The 25,683-nt window shown below is 40.0% G+C and overlaps 1 protein-coding gene across 3 annotated transcripts in view; it reads left to right on the forward strand.

Annotated features, from left to right (window-relative positions):
• The window catches only part of ZNF438 (zinc finger protein 438), a 46,189-nt gene extending 24,256 nt beyond the window's left edge, over positions 1–21,933 (forward strand). For 2 of the 3 annotated variants that reach the window (XM_064162638.1, XM_064162639.1), the window contains exons 4-7: positions 3,099–3,156; positions 11,759–11,863; positions 16,549–18,406; positions 19,917–21,933. In XM_064162638.1, coding sequence (XP_064018708.1) covers positions 3,129–3,156; positions 11,759–11,863; positions 16,549–18,406; positions 19,917–20,529 — 2,604 coding nt within the window. In that variant the 5' untranslated portion in view covers positions 3,099–3,128 and the 3' untranslated portion in view covers positions 20,530–21,933. The remainder of the gene's footprint in view (positions 1–3,098; positions 3,157–11,758; positions 11,864–16,548; positions 18,407–19,916) is intronic. The other variant, XM_064162640.1, reaches the window with a different exon arrangement.
• Positions 21,934–25,683: the final 3,750 nt, after the last annotated feature.

Here is a 25,683-nt window from a genome sequence, read left to right on the forward strand (position 1 = left end):
TCAAATTAAACTTTGCAATTAAGCCTAATGTGAAATTACAAGATTTGATTTAATGCCTCCCTTCAGTACCTGAACTAATGGTCACTGCATTAGAAGGTGCAGTCATCACTGAGAAGCTTTGTTCTTTTAACAAAAGCTACCAAAAATAAATTCACTTAGGGTCAGCGCGGTTTAGTTTAATACTGTTATGATAATGAGTACTATAATTACTTTCAGAGAGTTCTTCCTTCCCAGAGGATGAGATTTTTTTTTGTTTTGATGTCTGCTTAAAGCACGAGAATGACAGTAAAATTAATGTCATAACCTTTACAGCCTATTTATCCTTTTCTCTGTAGTATCTTGAAGGTTTTTGTGTAACATCTGAAATAAATGTCTTAGTATGGACAAGCATCAAATTAGGTTAATTGGGTTCACCTGATACTCAGATTCAGTCTGTCTGTCGGGACACCAATTTCATATAAAAGACCTGTGGGTATCTTTGTGCAGATTGCTTTTAAATTATTCCATGTATATGCTCTGCTTCCTTTGATTGCTAAAAACCAACTTACAGGGTAGGTTTTTATTTCATATTTTTGCTTCTTCTGGTTGAAAATTCATTTATCCCTTTTATTCTGTGGCAACCTAATGAGTAGTGTAAGGATGATAGAACTTATTTTGTGGCATTAAGATAACTTTTACTTTTCTTCTGTCTTATTTCAACTGCACTTCACACAAGTTTCTTGTAATAGATTTCTTTTCATCTCTGACCAGCCAGCAGCGGAGTATGAGATCTGCTTTGAGTTCTGGAGTCCTGTATCTTGAATGACATTACTTATTGTTCAAAAGTAATGTTACAAACTGAGGAAAACAGATTTCAAGATTATATAGAATATAATAGGCTGCAGATTTGATACATGTCTTAGCATTAATATATGTAGATAGTAAATATCTGTTGAGCTGCTCAGCTTTTCCGAAAAACGAAGGTTACTCGATTAAAGATCTGCAAAAATAAAGGCCAGTCAGAGGTTCTTAAGTATAACAGCTGTAAAAAAAAAAAGACATAAATGTTCAGAAGTTAAAAAATTAATTTGAGACATTATAGCTTTTTTTCTTTCTTATTGACAGTAGCTGCTCAGTTCACTACTCAGTCAGATAAGCACTGCATTTTCTAGATCAGGACTAGCTCTGCACTTTATCTTTGTGCACATTAATCTTTTTCAAATCAGAGTTGTCTGTTCAAAGTGTTTGGATTTTTATGGTCCCATTTTCTGTCACAGCATTAGTGTTTGTGAGTGATTAGAAGAAGATGTGGAGCTTGTGTTCCCACCTGGTATTCTAAGAATTACTGATCTTTATCCTGGAGTCTGGTTTGTGTGCTATAATTCTAAGAGGAAGTGGTCTACATAAGTAGGGCACCCTTTGAAATGATTTAATGCTCCTTACAACTGGGAAGGATGATGAATGCATATAAAAATATGATTTCAGAGTAATAATTTTGAGAACTTTCATTTGAACATAATTTCTTTGTTTCTTACAAGAACATATGTTGCTTTAACTGCTTCAGTATGCTTTCAAGTGTTGAAAACCCTAAAGTGGATCCTAAAGAAAAAACTTCTGCCTTTGTGTCTGTGAATAGCTCTGTTGAGCAGTATGGTCTTGATGAAGGATGTCTCACACTCTGGGGGGGAAGTTGAAAATCTACACTGGTTCCTAAAAGCATTTTACCATTCTAAAGTTATATCAATGTGGCCTGATCTATTCTTGTATGTTAAGGGGGAGTTGTCTATGTGCAACCACAATGTGAAACTACACATAGAGGATCCAACATGTGTGTGTCCCGAGTCTGACAGATCAGAGGTTGACTGGTTAAGTACCACGGACAGAGGCTCTTGGAGGCAGCCTAGGATGTGCTGATAGGCATTGGCAAACCTGCCCCAGGAGGTGCTGGTTGACATGCAAGAGCTCCTTGTTATGTATGGCTCAGCACAGAAGATAGAGGTCCCAAAGAGCCTCACCTGTTTGCTGCTCCTCACAGCAGCCACACTAAGTTTTAGTTTACACTTTGCTGTTGAACTTCTTGGAAATGGAATTGGTTTTGCCTCTTTTATACTTCACTGCTCGCCATAGAACCATCTTCCTGGAGTCTGTCCATTGCATTCAAGAATGTTCTTTGTGTAGGATTCTACCAACTGTTAAATTGGTCAGGAAATTAAGCAAACTGCACATCTGCACAGCTGGCCCTGCTCATGGGAAATGTTATAGATAGGCACTGGTATGAAAGCCTAGATCCAAGTAAAACCCCCAGGTAATTGGATTTCCATGTGTTGGTCAGTGGACTCAACATGTACTTTCCCAAAGTCTCCAACTGCATCAGGAGAAGAGTTTTACAGCCTGTGCAACTATTAATGTGTTAATGGTGGTCAGCTTAAGCAAACTATTATGCAACCATTCAAAAAACTAGATCATTTTATGGTAATCTAAGTGGGTAAAAACACAGTTTTGTATTGTCTTTCTTACTTGACTGTTGAATCACACTTGACCAAAGCTCAAGCAACACAGTGACTGCATTAGAAAGAAATAGCAAGCTCTTAAACTACTGAGTGGCCACTTGATGTGATTCTACTTTATATCAAACATTATGCATCAAATTTTGCAGTAAGTTCCAGAATCAGGAGAGGTGGCAGTGTAATGTTTGCTTCACAAATGCAAGCTAACATCTCTGTTGTGGCATCCATGGAAGACCGTGCTTGCCAGTTACATGGGATCCATGCAGTCAGATGTTTGAAGGAAAGTGTTTGTTTATCCCTGCATTGTCTGTGATTCTGTAGAGTGCATTTTCACATTGGAATTGATACTGGCCTCATTTCTGGCTGTAACGGGGTTTTCAATGACACAAAGCAGTTGTACCCAGTCTTGGAATGGGAGAGTACACGTAAGGGCGTGTGTGAGCCAGAGAAATGGTTTAAAACTCCAGTGGTGTTTGGCAGGCAGTATGTGCATGCTGGGAACCATTCTGATACATAATTTTGGAGAATTATTGCCTTTGGTCTGCCTTTTTTTATTTTTTAGTTTATGAAGAATTACCAGAATGTCTAAGTGTCTTTGGTTCTTTTTTGCAGGCACATTTGTTGTGACTATTAAAGGGCATAATGCAGAATCCTTTAACTTTCTCTGCAGGTATAGTATACTTTCTGTACTTATTTGGAGAAATTAGTTGTTTGTGATACAAACCATGGAAGAAATATCATCATTAATAAATCACTGTATGACTCATGTCTGCTATTCTGTCCTAACATGGTTTTTAAAAGCCATTATACCACAACATTTATCACATTGAAGAATTGCAATAGCTAGCTAAGATTGTTTTCTTCTTTAGGACATTGCTAATTACTGTTACCACATAAAGTTGAAACTTGAAATAGATGAATGTGCTTCTTGTTTGATTCTGCAGAATTAAGTGTTCAGGTCTTATTAAATGTATTTAATCCTCAGATATTGGAAATTAGTTGTCATATTTGATCTTTATGTAACTGGGGATCAAACTTTAACAGTTACTTTCAGGCTATGCTACAAACAAAAAAATAGATATTTCTAAATATAACCTTAGATTTTTAGATTTTAAATGCCTTTTCTCCAGCATTTCTGTTCTTACTAACATATTTTAAGTCTCAACTATATTTCTCTTATGTTTTGGCTCTTCAGAAGTCATCTTTTTGGATATAGTTTTCAGTGGGGTTAGCATCTTGAATTTTTCCCTCTAGTATTACTGAGGGTGTTTGTGCTGCACCTGTGTATTCCCAAGCCTCTAAACGTGCAGCAGTAGCTTTAATTTCCTTGTCACAACGCTTATGTTTAAATATGATTTTTAACTTCAGTGTCTTTTTTAATGATACTTTTAAATGTGAGTAAATGTTTGATGGCTATGATGATGGTCTAATGCACCTTTCAGAACCATTGCAGGTTGTCTGTTAAGTCTCCATTGTTAATATTTATGTTAATTAAGAAAAGCACTATATGTTACTTAACTTGAAGCCATGAGCTTTTACTGTCATGCGAGTTTATACTTTACCTGTTTTGTGAAGAGTAGTTTTATGATGCTGATGTAATTCTGAGGAAGCTGTTCCAGACAGACATCATGCAAATGGAGCGTAGTTGATGAGTTCTGTGTCTAATGGGACCATTCTTTCAAGGGAGACAGTACTTAGTGTAGTGCAAAGCTCCTCCCTGCAGCATGCTCTATACAGCTATGTGCTTATGAGTGAAATACTGAAGGCTTTTAAGCATTAGAATTAATTTTTCCTTTAACAGGATTTGACAACTGTTGTAGTCCAATTGATTGTGTTATAGAATCATAGAATAGTTCAGGTTGGAAGGGACCTCAAAGCTCATCTAGTTCCAGCTCCCCACCATATCTTTATGTTAAAGCCGTTTCTGAATAACAGGAGGAGAACATAGACTGCAAAGCTGTTTGCAAAGTTGAAATTGATGAATCATTTACTTGGAGATTATTTTAATGCCTTTTCTTAAAGAAAATTCCATTCCAGTCAGTATTCTATCTGTTACCAAATTGCACAGAAAGTGGATTATAAGAGCCATGTTGTAAACTTTGGAAGTGAGGGTTCATGTTAAAAAATCATAACCATATCCTGACCAAGAGGTATATCCATGTGAAATCCTGATAATCTGCACCTGTACTCCTCGCAGCATGGTGTTTGTATGCTTTTACTATCAGCCTTTTTTTTTGTTGTTGTCACTTAAATGTGTTATGGCACTTGGAAAATATTGAAGCTTTTAGCAATTTATAATGATTTACATACAACTGTAGCATTGGTGCAATTTCTTACCATTTATTTTCAACCCTTTTATTTGTATTGGAAGTAGAATGTATCCATCAGTTCCTTTCAATGTGGCATTTCTGTCAGTCTTTCTATACTTTGCAAATTCTTGTTATTTTTCAGTTGAGTGTGGAAGCAACAGTTAGTGCAAGTTCTTTGAGTGGCAACATAAACTCTTCCCTGCAACCATTTGTCACACAATAGCAGGAGATCTATATTTTGATTTGTACTCTCTCAGGTGTGTTTTTCATCAGTTTAAAATATTTTGTAAGACAGGCAATTATCATTTATATAACAAGCAACTGTAACTCTGTGTTCAAATAGATGCACTTTAATGACAAATATTTCACATCTCAGATTTTACTTTTTTCCCTAGGAATTACAAAATTATTGTTGAAGCATCATATTCTTTCACACTCATGTTAGTATTTGCTGTTGAGAAGGTGCTGGGGTATTTTTTTATAGTCCTCCACAATGACATCAAATACCAATGCACCATATAGGACTGAAGCATCTTTACCTGTGGGGGTTATGAAATGTTGTTAAATAGCTCTAATGTGAAATACTTGTGCATCAAATACCAGTGCACCATATAGGACTGAAGCATCTTTGCCTGTGGGGGTTATGAAATGTTGTTAAATGGCTCTAATGTGAAATACTTGTGCATCAAATACCAATGCACCATATAGGACTGAAGCATCTTTGCCTGTGGGGGTTATGAAATGTTAAATGGCTCTAATGTGAAATACTTGTGCATCGAATACCAATGCACCATATAGGACTGAAGCATCTTTGCCTGTGGGGGTAATGAAATGTTGTTGTTAAATGACTCTAACATGAAATACTTGTGCATCTTATACATCTGTTGTGCAAAATATAAGGAAGTCCTGGTTTATCATAGAATCAACCAGGTTGGAAGAGACCTCCAAGATTATGCAGCCAGCCCTATCCAGTCACCCAGCCCTATCCAATCAGTTAGACCATGGCACTAAGTGCCCCATCCAGGCTTTTCTTGAACACCTCCCTGGGCAGCCCATTCCAATGCCAATCACTCTCTCTGTGAAGAACTTCCTCCTAACATCCAGCCTATACCTCCCCTGGCACAACTTGAGTCTGCGTCCCCTTGTTCTGCTGCTGGTTGCCTGGGAGGAGAGACCAACCTCCACCTGACTTATCTAGGAATTTATTTAATACTTTCTAAAATACACATTTAAAAAGCATATCACAGGTTGCAATCGTGGGTTTGTTTCTTGAGTATGATTATTTTTAATTAAATATATATATATATATATATATAGTTGTGGGTTTTTTTGGTAAAAGTTGTTCTATGGTTTTGTGCATTTTGTGCCTATGTTGCTGTGGTCATTTGGTGCTGGGAGATCCCAAACTTCAATTAGCCATGCAAATGTGTTTCTTAGCATCAGCTCTGACTTTTGCTGAACCCCTGCTGCCTTTATGCCATTAACATAAATGCAGGTGCAAATAGCATTTATGTACTTTGATAGAAAGCAGTTGGAGACATTTCACTGTGGGACACGACACTTTCAGATTGTGTACATCTGTTCAAATAATGTATCCGAGCCAGTGACATGAATGTGAGGATAAAAACATCTGCCCCTGAGACCATTTGCCGTGGAGCAGATGCTTACATCTTTATTTATGCAGATGGTTTGTGTGATGAGCTGAGCAGTGATGAAAGCAAGAAAGTTTGACAAAGAATTCAGGGTATTGCTTGGGATGGGAAAATAATGTTGGTAACAGGGCTTCGTTTTCAGATGTCAACCAGAAGAACATCTGTTCTAAATACTCATGGTTTTAGTGACATGGACGTGTTATTTGGGACATAAACTGCATTAACTCAAAATCAGTGAAGGATGTGGGTTTGGTAGTTTCTTCTCTCTCTCTCTCTCACCAAACCTCCCTGTGCTGCAGTTACAGACAGTGGGGAGGTTAAGGGAAATAGTTGTGACAAAGAAGGGTCAGCTGCTTTGCTTCAAGGGTTTCTCAGGTTATGTAAAGCACTGCATTGGCTCAGAAGTTTGCAGGGGTAGGGTGTTTTGCATAACCAGTCGTGAGGGTCGGAGGCGGCGTGCGGCGCTGGGAAGCATTTCCTGACTTCGGGGAGTTCTCAGTGGAAATATTTGTCGTTACAGAATTATTAGACAAGTAGTTCAGCCATTCAGCGCTTTGAAAGCCGCTGTGGGGTAGTCGATGCAAGGCACACGTGTAAACTGAGCTGACGTTTTACAGGGAGGCAGAAAGCCCCCAGCGCGGCCTGCCCGGCGGCCCCGCGGCCCGCACTGCGCCGCGGGGCCTGGTGGCTGCGGCGGCGGCGGCCAGCGGCGGCGGTGACGGACACCTGACTCCCCCTGCTGGACTCTGCGCCCGGGGGCTCCTTTGTCTGCCGCGGCAGGCCAGGGACGCGCGGGTTCGGTTGAAAATGCCGCTGTTTGGGCAGATGGCAGCTTGGGGATGGCATCTCCGGCCTGCCTTCCTGCTGTAGGACCTGGTATGCTGGCACCCAGCAGAACCGTTATCAGCAGGGCGCTCACAGCACATCCAGTACCTCCTTCTGAGAGCCAGTGCTGCCTTTGAGCAGTACAGTGGCCAGCGTGGGCAAACTTAGCAGTGCCACTTAGCGTTGCAAATAATCATCATTATACCCAGAGGAAGAAAACCCATGGAAATACTATAATTTAAATTGTTTGCTGCTACATCCTGCTGCCAGAAGAGCCCTGGCTGTGTTCGGGTTCAGCTGTCAGTGACAATTTTATGTTCTGAAAGCTGAAATCTCCCTAACCAATATCACAGTCTTCTTCAAGAGAGTTTACTTTTCCTGTGCCATGCAGGGCTAGACCTGCCTTTGAAAAAATGCCCACAGCCATTTGAAGTACTGTGGAGATGCTTCTAATCTTTGTTTTTGTTTTAATCCCTACTGGCACTGACTACAGGTGGCAATGTTTTGTGTATCTCAGCCAGAGCTGTAGTCTTTTTCTGAAGAAATTTGGGTCACAAAGAAAGAAAAGGGGATACAGGGCAAACAAAACCCCTGCATAGACATCCCCCATTTAAAAGTTAGATAACTTCAGGCAATTCTCAAAAGACATGAGCTATTTGCAAAGCCCCTCCAAAAATACTCTCTAAACTGTCATCCAAGTTGAACAGTGTGCCTCCTTGTTCTGGCCCTTTCTTTGGGAAGCGATAAACACTGCACAGTGCATCTTAGAAGACTCAAAATAGGCCATGCCAAGGCTGGCAGCCTTCTGATCCTCTTCTCGTCTTTAACAACGGAGCACTTTCCAAGAGTTGTGGTACAGAAATCATCGTACAGATGGTTTTCATGCTTTGATTAAAATACATGTGCTGCATTGAGCCAGAGTGGCGAATCAGTTGTTTCTCATACATACAGGCTTTCATCAGAAAGAAGTGCTCTCATTTTCAGCAAAAAAAGAGGAGATTCTTTATAAAAGGAATACCAATCTTGTTTGGCTGTTGTGCTTATTTGCATGACAGTAGTTGCAAACATTAAAATAAGAGGCGTCATTTCCTTAGTGCAGTCAGTCGTACATGTTTCTGGTTGAACTCTCGGTTAGATGAAGACAGGTTCTGTTCTCAGCTTGTTTGAAAAGGGAGCGAGAGTCTGGTCAGAAAATAAGTCATGATTTATTCATAAAATGGTTCTACTCGACCTTTCTGTGCTGCCTAGCTCCTGAGGAATTCTGCCGTCGTATTTGTAGCAGGCCCAGTCATTATCGTTTCCTGCACTTAAAATAAGTCTATTAATTACCATTTATATTAGGCATATCAAGAGTTTGTCCTGGTTGATGTGATCCTGGTAGACCTTTTTAAAAAGTTTTTTGTGTGTGTGTGTGTTGACATTTGGCTTTACAGTGAATGAGTTACTGTTTAGGCCCGTATCTTTCTTGAGGTTCGATAAAAGAAATGTCAGCTGGCAGTTCTCCCAGAAAATAATTGTTAAAAATCCAATTGCAACCTTTTCTTTTGAATCTTTTGTTTGTTCCCGCCTTCTAAGGTACCTAATTTATGTTTGTAATGCTGTTGAAGGTCTATGAATTATGAGCTTGTGACCAGGCCTTCCATCACCTGCCTGCATCTATTTTTTATTAGTTCTCCCAAGCAGCTGCGTCACTGCAGCCTTGCTTCTCAGATCTCCAGGGATGATATCCTCTCCTGAAGAGAAGCACTGGGCAAAACTGACAGAGATAAACCACTGGATTTGCAGTGATACCAGAATAATTCCTGTTCTTCTCAACTGAGTGCTGTCAGAGCAGTGTGGTTTCTAGATTAATGCCTGCTTGTCATGGTTGGTTCCTGTACAGAAGCTGAAACAGAGTCTTTGATGTATCTAACAGTCTCTGAGACAAGTTCCATGCTTAAACAGAAAAGAAACGGTGGTTTCATCTTTAATAATGATTTGCGTGGTTGCAGAGGCCAGGCACCATCTGGAGCCCATAGATTTGTCTGCATAAACCTTATTCATAAGTTCCCTATTGCCATAGTGAAATTTTTTTTCAGCTGTAAAGATGTTATGTCTGTCTCTCTTTAAGTCACTTGTAATTTCTTGATAGGAGAATGTTTTGGTCTGCTTAAAAACCTATTAATTATGTTGACCCTAATATGAAATTAGTAGCTTATAATTTGAAAGATTATGCCTTAAAAAAAACCAACACCACAAAAAACCAAAACAAGGAAAGCTTTTAAAGTTCACAAACATTGCATGAGAATTGTTAAGAGAACATGTTGATCTGTAGTTTAAATTCATTGCAAAAGAATGCTGAACAATCTCTTACGCATGTACATTCCGGGCTTTAGGAAAGATTTCTAAGACTCTTTTCCTTTTTAGAGTAGCACAGAAATGGGTTAAGCCCTGCATTGCCCACATTTTGGGTAAGGTGTTGCTTTTGAATATTGATTTATCCGCATGCAGCTAATACATTTGATATACAACTTATAAAGGTTACCTGAACGCTGTTGGCCACTTGTTATCCCCTTTAGAAACAGAATTTCAAACACATTTTGAAGTCATTTGTGTAAGATAATATATCATAAGTTAGTATGGTGTCTATATATACTGTTTTCTAGATGTGTTGACTTCTGTTCAACAGCTCTGCTTTGGCATGGGTATTGTTTTATGTTACATTTTTTTCTCTGAGGATAGACACTGGAGCCAAGATTATATTGGGGAAAAAAAAAAGAAATTGCAGAAAGAAACTTTAAATAGAATCATAGACTCATAGAGTGGTTTGGTTGGAAGGACATCACTTGCCACTGACCTCCATCTGGGCATTGAGTCATTGATCATTGCCCTTTGGATGTGACCACTTAACCAATTCCTCATCCACCAAATAATCCTCTCATCAAATCAATATCCCTTCAGTTTAACAAGAAGATTATTGTGGGGTTCTGTGTCAAAAGCTTTTCAGAAGTCCAGATAGATGATGACATGATAATGAAGCTCATGTGTATACTTTCCAACAACAAAGGAAAGCAGTTCAGAAAACTGAAAAAGTAGTTTTACTTAATGGAGTTTGGGGAGGAGGGGTTCTCCTTTTTTTAACCCACAAAATGCTATTTTTATGGGAAGTAGCTCTGTATAAACTTGGACATGTATCAGTGTATTATAAGTATATATTTGATAGTGCAATAAGAGTGTTCCAAGAAAATAAAATTTTAAGAGGCTGTATTAGGAAACTGAAGCATTTCCCTAAATATGAACTGTGTACCATGATCTTGGATTACTGTTTGGGTTCTATCTGTTTATGCCAGAAATAGTTTTCCCACACTGAAAAACATTTAGGAATTTTAAGGTCGAGTATCTGCTTTAGTGGAGTCTATTTAATGTCAAACCCCACTGTTTCTATTATACAACTTTGTGGCTGTAATGCTCTCTTCTGCTAAGAAGAACCTTTTGAAGACTGTTTAAGGAACCCAGGAAGCATCCCACCGCTCAGAGAATTTCTTAGTGTGCACTGTAAGTCCTAACACCTTGAGATAATCTTGCACAGACAACAAGGAAGACCTTTCTGAATGATAAAATGCCCAGTGCACAGCTAGTAAATCACAGAATTAATTGTGTGTAGCTTTAAAGAGCTCTAATATTCCTTTTTAGAATGTTAAGGAGCTGTTTTGATCTTGTTTCCCCTGTGATATACCAGGACACATTTTCTAAGCATGTTTGTACATTCCCTAAGTGTTTGTGTGAATGATGTACTGTCATTTTCCAATCTTGAACAAGAACGCTTTCTTACACTGATTGTTTTTCTAATCTATTTTAAATTACACAAAAGGATTCCTATGTAGACATAATTAAGTGACTCTTTAAAACTCAACTACTAAAAGGGTAAGAAATCCAAGATATGAGGGTATCCCTGTGGCTTAAATGCTTCTCCTTCCACAGTCACACATAATGGTAATGTTCATTACCAATCTTAATCCTGCATTTCATTCTAATAACCCACCCTGGCTTTTTGACCTAGACACTTTCCAAGTCTCATTTATAGTTCTTTTGTCCTTTTCCTGTTTGCCCTGGATATCACATAGAATTTAGGCTCCATTTTTGAAAGCCTCACTAAAGCTACTGAACCTTCATTTTTCTGAGCTCTTCTCTTTGGTGCTGTTGCCTGTCTGCCATACACTGAAGCCAGAGCATCCCATCTGTTTACCACATTAACTAGCTTTACTCAGTTATTAAGCTATCACCTTTCATTTGGTGTGTAATATATTAGATTTTAAGACTGTTCTTGAGAGAAAAATGGGAAAAAGCAAGTAACAGCAGCTTTCTTAACGCATGAATTGGAAGTTAATGTTTTTATATTGTCATTTTTTATTGCATTTTTCTGGGGTTTGGTTGTTTGGGGAGTTGTTTGGTTTGTTTTTTTTTTCATCCTGAGATCTACTTATAACTGACTGAAGCACTTTTGCAGGTGGTGACTTTTTGCATGCTAATCCTGCAGAGAAACATTGTGTCCGACAAAGTATGCTGGGTCAGCAAAAGCAAGAAACTTGTGCTGGAAAGACAGTATCCACAGGTATTTAGTGTGTATGGAGGTTTGGCAAAACGAGTGATTAACTGTCACCCATGGAAATAAATCCAGTACTGGCTGTTAGAATACTCTGCATTTTTCTCTTTCCCATAATCCAGATATTCTTCCTTTCAAAGTCAGCCAAAGACTCAGCGATGTAAGCGTCCATTTAATAAAATAATTCATTCATCTTTTTCATCTATATTGTACCTTTTCCTCCAAAACAAGATAGTCCTTTTTTTTCTGTCACTTGTCCAGGCATACACAAATTAATTATGTACTTAACGTAAGTTGAGGTGGTGCTGCAAGGATTGTTTGTAAAAGTTAGCACTGTTACACAGTGGTTTCTGGTCTTTTGGTGGTTTAGTTTCATGTTCAAAATAGACCAGATTAGTGGGGAAAATTAAATTGCTTCTGATGCTTTTAGCAGTGTCTGAGTTCAGTACTGTTACACAGTTAACATAGAGAACAAACTGAAGGAGGTGCAAAAAGAGTGCAGAAAAGACTGGAGTAGACTAGACTTGAATGATGTGGGAAGAACAGGGAGCCGTGAATGAACAGGAGCATTGTAGAAGGCTTTGATCCCTCCAGAAGACCCTCCCCAGCATGGCCACATCAGAGACTTTGATGCATCAGTGATTCGGGTGTTTTTGTGGGTGTAGCTCTGTCCAGTTCCGTATGATTTTAAGGTTATTTAGAAGGGGTGAAAGCTTATGACAGCCTGCAGATTTCCAAGTGATTTAATACTTGCTGGTACTAGCATGGTAACCATTAATCTTTTAACAGAGACTTTGAAAGTAAATGGATTGAATTGCATTTGATTTAACCTTGGCTTAATTATTTAAAAGTGTCGACCTGTTGCCCCAGCTCCATTGAGAACACAGCAGTTAAAAGTGAGCTTCCTGTCGTTCTAATATTAAATCTGTTTTCATTCATTTCCTTAATTCTTAATGAAAATTTTAGAGAAAGTATAAAAATGGTTGCCTTCCAGTGAAAGTAATCTGACTTGTGGAAAGAAATGTCTGCACCCAAAGACCATCCTCAAAAATCCTGTTGCAGAGCCTCCTTTAGTGGAAAATTCCCCTTCTTAGATGCAAGACTTCATCAGTTTGCATAGGCGTGAAGGCTTTTTCTCAAGTTACAACTGAGAAGTCAAAATGAATCCTTTGAAATGGAGACAGAAATAATTTGGAAGAAGATGTGAAATAAAAGTTCACTATCCCTAAGATGCATCTTAGTTTTCCAAGTGGCCTTCTGGTAGCCAGAGCATGCTCAAGTCCTTCAGTGTCGGGTGGGGCAGAGACTTGAATTACTTGTAGTGATCTCTGTGTCCAGAGGGGACTGTTGCAACTTTTAGCCAAGTGTAAATGAAAAATTGGAGTAGGTTTGGTCACTGATAATACTTGCATACTCTGGATGGGGTCAGTAGGAGTCTCAGCCTGTCAGCTGAATGGTTTCTTTTTCCTGATCCAAGATGCTAAATAGTCTTCTACCAGTTGTTCCAATTAACTTCCCAATCCTTATGCAGAATCTTACCCGAGTCTGAAGGATGTTCAGCCAGCTAGTCCGCATCTGGCCCAGCTCTATATTTAGACACTGTCTAAGCTGCTTAACTACAGCAGCTGTGTTGGCAGAAAGGGAAGTACAGAGCTGAGTATCCTCAGCTTACCAGAGGCATTGCAGTGAATAGTTCTGAACTGTCTAATGTAAACTTAGGAGAAAGAAAGGAAGGAATTTGGAATGAAGGAATGAATTTGGAAGGAAGGGAACTGAAGAAAAGGAAGGAAGGAAGGAAGGAAGGAAGGAAGGAAGGAAGGAAGGAAGGAAGGAAGGAAGGAAGGAAGGAAGGAAGGAAGGAAGGAAGGAAGGAAGGAAGGAAGGAAGGAAAGAAGGAAGGAAGGAAGGAAGGAAGGAAGGAAGGAAGGAAGGAAGGAAGGAAGGAAGGAAGGAAGGAAGGAAGGAAGGAAGGAAGGAAGGAAGGAAGGAAGGAAGGAAGGAAGGAAGGAAGGAAGGAAGGAAAGGGAAAGGGAGGGAGGGAGGGAATACAGCTTGTGCTTGCCACAAAGACTTATTTCCGATAAAATGACACTAGTTGGAGAAAGTGTTAAAAGCCTTTCTCACACAGTTACATCAATGCATAGTATTGTGCTAACTGCATAAGGAGAATATTGATCTAAATGGACCTCATTTCAAAGAGCATTTCGTGGCTGATGTTCATGAAGGTCTTGGCTTCTAGAATGATACTTGCTTCTGGAATGTTGAGAAAATATGTGGAGATACTTTCTTTAAAGAAAAGCAATTTCCTAATTTTGTGCTTGGCAAATCAATGTATTTGAGAAGAATATGCTTATTTTCAAAGCTGATGTTTTGCATTGCTGTACAGATATTGCTTCCTAACCTCAAATTAACCTTTCTTTTGTGGTGCTTTGGTTGCCATTTCTGCACTGATGGTAGAGGTGGCATGTCCATGGCAACGCTTCCATCTTGTCCTGAACTCACATCATTTGCTGTTGTTCGTTGGAGAGTGCATGCCTTAGAACTTGGAGTGTTGTGTAGCATGGGCAGAAGTCTGCTGAAGTATCTGCTGTCTCAAAAGATTTTATGCAGATCAGTGAATGGGAGTTTGGAATAAAAAGGGAAAGAGGTACAAGCCAAATGTGAGAGAGAATGGAAAGTGCCATGTGTTGAGCATTGTGGCATGCTGAATAGCTGCTGACCTGGAAGAAGTCTTTAATAATCTGGAAAAATAAAAATACAATTGTTCTGTCATCTACTGTAGCCAACCTGTACCATATGACCTGTAAGTAGCATTGAAGTTCAGGGCTGGGTTGGTTAATGCTTACAATACCTTATGTCATTTTATTGTACTTCTCAAAAGCTCTTAGAAGTGTTTCCTTGAAAGCAAGGAGATAGCCTGCAGGAAACAAAAAATAATCCAAGTATTATGAGCAATCTTACCAGTTGCAAAGATACAGGTTTCTCTATATTTAGCAATTGTAGATTACCAAAAAAATGGAAGTTCATAGTATTAAATAGTGCCTGCTCCTACCTTTGGGAGAACAAAAAAGGGCTGTAGGGAAACAGATTTTTAAACTTAGCATATTTCTGCTTTTTCCAGGTTGCACAAGCTCTGTAGGCCTGGATTTACGCTTGAGTATAGGGATTGAGATAACTTCCTGATGTTTCCAGGGTTGGTGGTAATTCACAGTTACCTCTTGAAGTCCATAATGATGCATAAATGTGTTTTTAATACAAGGCTTTAGAAGGGCAAGGAACAGAATTGCCTTACTGCAGTACCTCAGAGTCCCAGCAGTCATCTTTACATCTTCAAAAGTGACTCTTCTCTCAGTTTTTTCTTAGGTTGCTGGCTCTCCAAATTGCATTTTGACTTGGGATCTTGCAGTTTTCAGTGACTGAGATTATTGGGAATCTTGTTGGATTTTTTTGGATGAAACCTATGCCAGTTTTTGAGAGCTGGAATCATCAGTAGCTGCATTTGGGATTGGGTAGTGCGGCTGCTATGTGAAATGGTAGTGATACAATTAATACCAAATCTTTTTTGTGGGGTGTTTAAAGTCAGCATATACCTCTGCTCTTCAAAGCAGATAATCTCTTATACATTTTACCTTTTTCCTTTGATTTTACTTAATTATCCTCACATTCTCCTTTACGGAAAACATCTGCAACATTTGCCAACACAAGCAGAAGCAGGAAGGAACTGAGATATAACTTTAATAAATTACATCTTTGAAGTAACTTCTAGTCACTTACTGGGGTAGTTCTGTTGTGCATTGCATTGAAGGCACATAAACAATGTGTGTAACTGGGTAGTTAACAGTGGTACATCTTCTCTCGAGGTCTCTTTGATTTTATTACACATTATTGGCATGTTTTATAGCAGTAATTGAAGACTTTATCAGGTAAGCTTTGGTCTGTATCTGTATCTAAATGGTATAGAAACTCTGAAAGATAACATGACTCTGGTTGGGAGATGTGATCACAGCAGGTGCTTATAAAAGTTTTTGCATCATAGAATCATTCAGGTTGGAAAAGACCCTTGAGATCATCAGGTCCAACCACTAACCTTGCTCTACCAAGTTCAACACTAAACCATATTGCTAAGCACTGCATCTAAACCACCCTTAAACACATCCAGAGCTGGTGACTCAACCAGCTCCCTGGGCAGCCTGTTCCAATGCTTGACCACTGTTCTGGTGAATTTTTTCTTCCTAATGTCTAATCTAAACCTCCACTGGTGCAGTTTGAGGCCATTCCCTCTTGTTCTATCACTAATTAACCTGTGAGAAGAGACCAGCACCTACCTCTCTGTGTTGTCCTTTTAGGTTCTTCCGGCTGAATATTGCCAGCATGCTAGTGCTGCTTTTCCAGGGTGTAAGTGTATTTGTTCTGCAAGGTTTTGTAGTTTCTAATCTAGAATGAAACATTAATTTAAGATTAGATTGAAGGTTGGGGTACTTTGCATATCTATATTCAAGCACAATGCTTCAGAGAGCATTTTTCTTTAGTCCATGAAACCTCTCCAATTTTAAACTCAGTGCACATTTAAATACCTAAATCTTTCTAATAACTTTGTGGGTAACAGAATCCTTTCTAAGCAGTTATACTTTTGATACAGTAATTTTTTTTAAAAAGAAAAATTATATTACCTCTTTCTTGTGTTGTTATTACAGATAAACATAAATCCCCTTCAGATATAATACAGAGTTTTCAGAAGAGAAGTCAATTTAGGACCATTGCTCCAAAAATGGTACCGAAACTTTTAACATCTGGGGTAGTCTCTTGTCTTCAGTCATCTTCATCTGAGCAAAATACACCAATTCCAGTTGCAAGTTCTAAACCACTGGTGGTACCAACTCAAAACTATGCTGTCATGCAGGTGGCTGGTCACAAAGGAACTTTTTCTTTGTTGGCCTTGCCATGTGTTGCCCCTGCCCTGACGCAGCAAGTCCAGCAGTCAAGTGTGACCCCTTCTGAAAACCTAAAGCTGCCAATCCCTAGGTACCAATCCATAAGAAGTAAATTGCTGAGTGACAAAAAGCCAGCACAAACCTCTGTGTTGGGTGCACATAACAAGATTCCTGCCAAAGCATCAATCTCATCACAGACTTCCCATGTGACTACTTCAACTGAAGACCGTCCTGAAACTCGTAGTTCAGATTCAACTGAGCAAGCAGTGCTAACAGAGAATGTCTCAGCTAGGATTACAGTTACCACATCAGTTAATAAAAGCAATTGTATGGAATCTGTGTCTCCTATAGTGAAGAAAACTGAAATTGCCAACAGTAATACTTCTGGACCATCTGTAGTTAAAGACTCCTTACCTAAGCCTACAAGTCCAATTAATCTCACAAAACGAAGTCTACGCTCAGCGAAGACAGCATCTGAAACCACAAGAGAGCCAAGCATAATGTCTGAGAAGCTAAAGGAAAAGCCCACAAGTTCTGCAAATTCTGTTGCTGTGCTGTCACCAGCAGTTTTTGGCAGTACAGTACAGATGACTCCATCGGCACCAAAAGGAAAACTTCCTATTTTGCCTTACTCAAGGATGAAAAATTCAGCATTCTGTAAAGCTAAGCAGAGTCCTGATGTTACAAATGCATCTGGTCCTTCACTGAGGTCGCAGTGTGAGAAGATGCCAGCTTGGACAAAAGCTGCTCATGTTCCTACTGAAGCATCTGATAAGCGATCAGCTGTATCTTCTACACAAGGCCCTAAGCAAACCACTCGAGATACCTTCTCTCCCTCCAATAAAGTGGATGCTGACAGTCTTAAAAAATTGAACAGTGCAGCCTCTAAAAGAAGGAGAGGGAAAAGAAGATCCCCAGATGATGTATTGGCTTTTCAGAGCAAGCGAAGGAAGTGTATCATTAATAAGTTCAGGGAAGGAAGGGAGAGGGTGAAAGCTGATCTTCAGCCACCTGAAGACAAAAAAGCAGAGGCAGTGAAAAAATATCGTAGCATTAGACCAAAACCAGTGGTAGTTGTGCAGGCTTTTGCCCCACTGACCTCCGCAACACTTGTCAAGGCACCGTCTCCTGACTGCTTAGACCAAGATGGCTTTTTAAACACTTCACTTCCCGGTAAATATTTAACCTACAAACACAGTGATGCTCCATCAGTTAAACTGAGTGATCTAAGCAGAAGTGCCAGTTCAACCATACCTAAGCCATCCCATAAATGCCATGTTTGTAGCCGCATCTTCCAGTTCAAACACCACCTTCGGGACCACATGAACACACACACAAACCGGCGGCCCTACAGCTGCCGCGTGTGCCGCAAGGCCTACATTCATTCTGGGAGCCTCAGCACGCACATGAAACTTCACCACAACGAGGGCAAACCCAGAAAGCTTGTGTGCTGTGAGTTCTGTGCTAAAGTTTTTGGCCATGCAAAGGTGTATTTTGGCCACCTCAGAGAAGTGCATAGGGTTGTTATCAACACAGAGCCTTCTCCCGGCGAGCAGCAGCTGCAAGATGCTTTAAAGAAGAAAGAATCAAATATAAAAGAGATAGAAGAAGTCACAGAGAGGTGAGTGTCTTCATTAATTAAAGTGGGAATTCAGGTTTTCAGTAGAAATTCATAAGCATCATTTTGAAAGTGGTTGGGATTCCTAATGGTTTCAATATTTTGTTAAGGGATATAGTCAGTCTCTTAGACCGTCCTCTGTAATTCAGCTGATGTACTGAATCTAAGTTATTAGTGACACCTGACTATCTGATGAAATAGTGATACCCAGTACAGTGCCACTGGAGCTGGTTTGGTCAGTTGATTTCTCACAGCTAACACTTTCTCTTTTTAACCTGTGCCATCTTCTGTGTCCTACCCATGTCGGGTAGAACTGCAGTAAGTGAAAAGCAATTCATATTTCAGCATTAGCTTGTAGTTTGGTTACCCTATTAAATATCATTATCCTTCTCTGGAGTGCTGTGAGCTAATCTGTCTTGTGTGCTGATTGCTGTTGCTTTTGTGAGCACTTAGCCAAGCAGAAAAGGTAACATTTACCATATTAAGATGGATAGAACATGCTTTTGTCTCTGCATTGTGATTTTCAGGTGAAATTTCTTGACACAGTGTGAATGTTGGCTTTTGTGTTAGCTCCACTGTGCATTCACTTCCATTGAAATACACTTTATTAAGCCCAGGGCTTTAACTTGATGCCTCACTTCTCCACTGCAGTTCCATTTTACATGTTTTGCTTTTCACAACTCAGTTCCCCAGGGCATCAGTTAGAGATTTGTAAGATACCAAACAAAAAAAGAAAACACTGCTCTTTTCTCAGCCTTACTAGCTGTTACACAATGGCTCACTCAGATAGTCTGTTGTATTGGTTAGTCCATCTAATGTATAGAAATCCATAGTGTTGTGTGACCCTTTTCATAGACACTTTGCGGTTTCTGGGGAGATCTTCTTACAATCTGCTTAACTTTGACTTGCAACTTGCTAGCTCTGTGTGTGTTTCCCTTTCTACTGCAGCACTGTCTTAAGTCAGTGAGAGGGGCTGGCCAATTGTAGATTAGGTATTTAAAGGTTTTAAAGGTGTGTTACAAGCTGCTAAGGGGGGGAAAAAAAGAAAAGAAACATTGAAGTTTCAGTGTTTCCATCTTGGAGTGGCAGGTGGGTTTGCCTTAAACTGACCTTAGATTACTCAGTGTTGTAAATGAGTTAGTTTCTTTTAGTAGTGTGCTATAGGTAATGTTATATTTCACTGCTCCAGCACAGAGCTAGAAGTGTTTGGACTGGCTTCACTACATCAGGAACTTAAAAAGTAATGAGTGCTTTTGTTAAAAGTTTATTTCTACCTATGCTCATTTTGGAAGCATTTCCTATATTCAGCACTGTTGAATAACATTTGGTTTCAGTTGTAACCTGATCAGCTTTATTATTTTATTTCTCTTATTTATCTTTTTTTTTTTCTGTTCCAAGTAGCTCCTGGTTTTGATTAAAAATATGTTTCATGAGTGTCCTCTCTTCTTGGAACTTAAAAGCACATGTTCTGTGCATGGTCAATACTGAAATGGTTTGTATTTCCTTTTAACAGGGGAAATAAATGCAATTTGGAGGACCTATTCCATAACCCAGGAGAAGTGAAGCTGCAGATAAAATGTGGTCGATGCCAGTTTATTGCACAGTCTTTTGGTGAAATGAAGTTTCATTTATTGTGCTCTCATGGAGAAGAGATCCAAGGACGAGTAAAGGAAGGAGGTTTGCAAGGAAGTAGAGGAGCTAAGGGGGAACTGATCAAACATACAACTCATTTCTGGAAACAGCACAGTGAGAGGAGGCATTTAGTCAAGGGCAATGCCCACGAGGAAGAATTTTATGCTTTCCCAAAGCTAAAAAGACAGATATACTTCAACCATCAAAATAATGTCAACATGCTATCTCAAATGGAACTGACTCAGCCAGAAAGCAGCGAAGCAGCCAAAGAGATGCAAAATGTAGCTTTGGGTACACCAAGCAAAAAAACAGAGATGTGGTCTAGAGCAGGCTATAACTGCATTCTGTGCAAACACTTGTTTGGAAGAAAAGAGGATCTCTGTCACCACTGGCAGAGTCACCACAACTGTGAAGACCCTTCCACTTTATGGACAATTTTTAGTTTGTTATCCAAACAAGGAGTTATTGAATTTTCTAATAATGGTGAATATTGAAGCTCAGCTCTGCAATGCTACCAAAAAACATCAACTAAACTGTTCCCAAATTGTTAATAATTTGTTTTGGGTCGTGTCACCTCAGAGGTTTGTTTGGTGGCTTTGTTGGGTTGTGGGTTTTTAAGTTATACTGACCTCTATTTGTTAAACAGAAAATGCATTTATCCAGTATCATTTCAAATGGGTACAGCAAGCTGATTACAAAACACTGCACTTAAAAGTCATGCTTAAAGAACTTAATGGCAGCAAATAGTACCAATGGTTAACAAAAAGGAAAAAGACTGTCAAGTGAAATTATACTATACACACAAAATTAAATCAGTTTATGTGAATGAAATGACAACCACCAGGCTGGATGTGTGATTTCAGTCCCTGTGCCTCCAGATTTTACAGTAAATAAATAGTTTGATGCAGTTCTCTGGATCATCTGAACATGCATACAAGCAGCCAGCATTCAGGAGCTTTGTAATCTAGGATTTAAGAGCATTTAATTCTTGTTCAACCATTGCTTGCAGGTTTGTTATTGGCAGGTCCTTCAGGTGGTATATTCTGCCCTAGTAACAGCAGAGGATCAAATTTTAGGTGAAAAACCTACAAATCTTTTTTTGCCTGTAGTTCTTGAGGCTGAAGGCCAGTTAGTTGGCACCCATGAGGATGTGGAACACTCAAAGCTTGGCTGCTTTATGAAAAAAACCAAACCAAGTTTGTTTTAAAAAAGTAACCTGAGTTGGTTCCACCTGGGGAGTTTGACATCCTGCAATAGACTACATGTTTTAGTGTATTTCTTGCACCCTCTGTGACAGCAGCACTACTTCTGCCAGCACCATTAGCACTCTAACGCTCTTGGTATACAACTTTTGTACCTTTGCAGTTGATTCAGTCTTTGGCTTCAAAGGGAAATTGTTCCTTCACTTCTCAGTCTATGGTACACTTAATGAGGTTTTTACACTTGTGTTGTCAGATTTACTGTACTAGAGGAACTGCATGCAGCACCTTAGCATTCCAGGACCAGTTACCTCACCGAGATGCAAAGCTGTAGCAGCCCATAACGCAGGCACAGTGTGTTCTGTGTGTCCCTGCTACAGAGCAGGTGTGGCAAGTGACCATTTCAGCACATCTCCAAGGGGCTGTAAGGAGATGCAGTTCTGGAGCTCAGTTTTGATGAAAAGGTCACTGAAACCATTGAATCTAGCTTGAAATAGGTGTTTAAACTACTGTTACTTAAAGCCTTATGAAGCTGGCATTCCTAAAATGTCTCGGGTCACCTCTCACTGTTTTGCAAAGAATGTGGTGATGAGAACATGAGAAAAGATCTAAAAATGTTTTCTGAGTGAGATTCCTGTTGCAATATTTTATGTGTGTGTTTTGCTTTCAATTAGTAAAGGCAGTTTTGATGGGCTAATAGTTTTGAATGTAGTTTCTTGTTGTGTGGTGCTTTGCCCTGGGGTTGAACTATGAGGGTGATGCCAATTAAAGCAGAAGACAACAGAAAAATGTTCACAGAGCTTGGTAAGCTGAAAGGACTCCTGTGGATGTTCTAAACTTCCTTCCTACTATCTGTTGCTTCCTGTGTTGAGAGCTCCAGAGCTGGATGCAGTACTCCAAGTGAGGTCTCCCCAGAGCAGAGGGACAGAATTCCCTCTCTCCATCTCTGGCCATGCTGCTTTTGATGCAGCCCGGGATGCCATTGGCCTTCTGAGCTGTTAGTACACACTGTTGGCTCATGTCCAGATTCTCATCCACCAGCACCCCAAAGTCCTTTACCTGCAGGGTTGCTCTCAATTTTGTCACCCCTAAACTGTGTTGATATTTCAGGTGTTGCATACAAAAGAAGGGAGATGCACAATGGGCATCAGTGGAAGAAAGTTTGGGATGAGGGAGCAGGTTACTTTATTTAGATGGAAATTTTAATGCAGCCTTTTCATCATGTTTTTGTGCTTCTCTCCCTAGTCCAGGCCAAATGGGTGAAGGGGTCTCTGCTTTCAGCAAGTTAAAACCCGAGAACATGTTTAAAGATTGGCTCTAGGTCACTTCTCAGTGTCCTCATAACCATTAATTTTTTTTTCCTGAGCTTGAAAGCATTCTTATGTTTCAGGCTGTTAGGATTATGGTAGATATGAAAGGCTGGGTTTTTTGAAGACAGCTTTGCATTAAATACAGATGTGGCCTTTGTTTCAAATGTGTTTGTTCTATAGTTGTGTTCATTTTGCTAACATTTGGAAGTATGAAGTGAGCCTTATTTGCAACAGCAACATTAAATAGCACGTTTGTTGCCCAGCAGAAGGGTTGTTAGGAGTACAGTTTGCTGTTTACCTTGAAGCTGGATGAGCTAACATCTGGGTTTGCACATAAATTGTATTTTGAAATGGTTGATGTTACTGTTTTTGTAGCTGTAGTTTTGTTCCCCTCTGATTTTTCATTAAAATCTCTGGTTCAGCTTCACTGTTCAACTTTAAAGCTGTTCCTCACATGGAAAGTTGTTCCTTCATCATCACACCATAAATAATCAAAGCTGGAGGAGTTCCATCACCTCTCTGGCTTACAGAGCATTGCCCTTCTCCAGCTGCAGAGCTACAGTTTCCTATGGCTAACCTGACATAGTTGCTGGCAGCAAATGTTTTACTTCATTTATTTATTGGAATTTAGAACTCTGCTGTTTAGCTCCATCAGAGTTGCTGTCATAGCTCATTAGTTACTTATTTTATCTACTACTCACTGAGCTCTTCAGAGAAGCTGTCATAAGAAGGATGAACAGGTACTTAAGAGAGCAGATTTCACCCCTAACTTTGTGCAGGTGCTGCTGACGTTTGAGAATCTCCAGCTTAGCTGGGCTCAGCCATGTAGTATATTATATTTCTACAACACAGCCACCTACATGTGCATCTATTCTGGAACCAAAAGTATGCTGCCAGTTATTATTATCAAACCTGTACAATGTAGGGTTGTGATTACTATGCATAAAGATTAAAATGCTATTAGCTGTACTAGGTTTACTTGTCAAAATCCCTTATGGCTCTGGAAAATGAAAATCTCTGCATGCTGAGTGTGACACACAAAAAATCTGGGCTCATGAAGAAAATTCTGAGGGCTTATAAGTTTGTCCTCATTTCAGTGTGTGCTTTTATAGCTGATCTGTCACAGGGGAAGATTTTCTACACCTTTTATTAAATTGTCATCATTTTTCTTCGCTCTTTCCCTTCCCTCTTCCCCATTCTTCTCCCTTCCTCATCCTCTCCTCTTCCTTGTTTTACTTTTTCTGTTTCTCTTTCTGGCCACTCCACCTTTTCGGCATCCTGTGTGAGCTCTGCTGGCTGAATGCACTTTATGAATGTTTTGATTAACCAACGTCAGCGTTGTGTCTGCCACCTTAGCTCTTAGCCAAAATCCTGGGCTTCAGAAACTGGGAATGCTGTTTTGCAGAATGCCTCCCTAAAGCATTGGTTGCAGGGACACTGCAGGGCAGCCAGGACAGCCTCCTGCCCAAAGCAGGGCTTAGCACCAGTCTGGGAGCACAGCAACATTTGGCTTCTTGGAAACTGAGGGATGACCTCATTCATGTTTATAAATATGTGAAGGGTGAATGCCCAGAGGGCAGAGCCAGGCTCTGCTCAGTGATGCCTGATGACAGCACAAGGGGCAATGGGTGGAAGCTGAGGCATAGGAAGTTCCATGGAAACATGAGGAAAACTGTTTTCACTGTGAGGGTGACAGAACACTGGACCAGGCTGGCTGGGGAATCATGGAGCCTCACTTTCTGGACATATTCAAGGCCCACTTGGATGCATTCCTGTGTGATCTGCTCTGGGAGATCCTGCTCTGGCAAGGGGGTTGGACTGGATGAGCTTCTGAAGTCCCTTCCAGCCCCTGACACTCTGTGATTCTGCGAAATCATTTCTATTGCTATTCCTACTGGTCCACCACCAGTAGTGGAGTTGCAAGTGTAAACAAGGCGCTGGTGTGGTACCTGAGCCTTTAAACACTGTCAGAGGGAGTTTTATGACATTTGTAAAGAAAGCACTGAACTTGGCTAAAAAAATCCCCTCCCCAAACCCAAATAAAGTTATGGCTTGAGCTGGTGATTCTTAGAGCACAAAACCCTGTCATTTTTGTGCCTGCAGACCATGGCCAAGCCTCCTGCCTGCTTGTGGGAAGCAGCTCAATGCTCCTTTACTCTGCTTTGTCCAGGGCTTCAGGCTCTCTGCCTTTCCTGTGCAATGCTGGTTTCTATCTGCAGTTGATTTAGGACAAAAGAGAAAGCATTTTATTTCCTCTGTGCTAAGTAATTTTGCACAGCTTCACGTTTAATCTGACTTTTGAACATGCACCCAATCAAGGAGATCAATTTACTTTCCCATTGCTAGAGGCAACTGCCAGGATGAGGGAGACAAGCAGTAAATATCCCTGTGCCCACACCTGTGAAGCAATGCAGTTGCTTTCCACTGGAAGTTTAATTTCTTCACGTTTTTAGCTAAAAGCTTTTATTAATTTTAACTGAAGTAAATACACTGCTATACTTTGCTATTCAAATAAATCCTTTTTCAACTCTTGAGTCCTTGGAGTTTGAATCCTGTCCAGCCATTTTCTGCTATCCGCCAATTCCTTACTAAGTGCAAACCTGGCACCCTTGCCAATAAATCCACCTTGGTGCCATTAAAAGTCATCTGCTGTCTTTTCTCTGCAGCTAATCAAAGTTTGCAAGAGGAACTTCTTTTTAAAGGGAACCTGCTCTAGAATTCAGGGTATTTAAATTTTGCAAGTTAATTACAAGAAATTGTAGCAAGCTGTGAAACAGAGAAGTGTTGCAAGTTGCTTAAAAGCTCACTGATTTTTATTCTTTTCCATGAATAATTGCAGAGGAATTTTTCCAGGAAAGAATTTGGTGGCTTAGGCTGCCGTATGGGCTACTCTCCTCATCCATTCTGTAGGTTGTCCTGAGTGCAACTCAGCAGAGCCTGGCTGTGGTTCCCCTGCCCACAGCAGGGGGGCTGGACTAGATGATCTCTAAGGTCCCTTCCAAACGAAGCCATTCTATGATTCTGTGATTGCTAAGCTGCCTTGAGCCCGTTACACATGAAGCACTGTTCTATTTTTACCTTGGGGAGACAGCTGGGCTGGCCAATGGATGGGACACCAGCATGCCAGGAGACAACCACA

This window comes from Pogoniulus pusillus, chromosome 23 (genome assembly GCF_015220805.1).
Source record: "Pogoniulus pusillus isolate bPogPus1 chromosome 23, bPogPus1.pri, whole genome shotgun sequence".
Lineage (NCBI taxonomy): Eukaryota > Metazoa > Chordata > Aves > Piciformes > Lybiidae > Pogoniulus > Pogoniulus pusillus.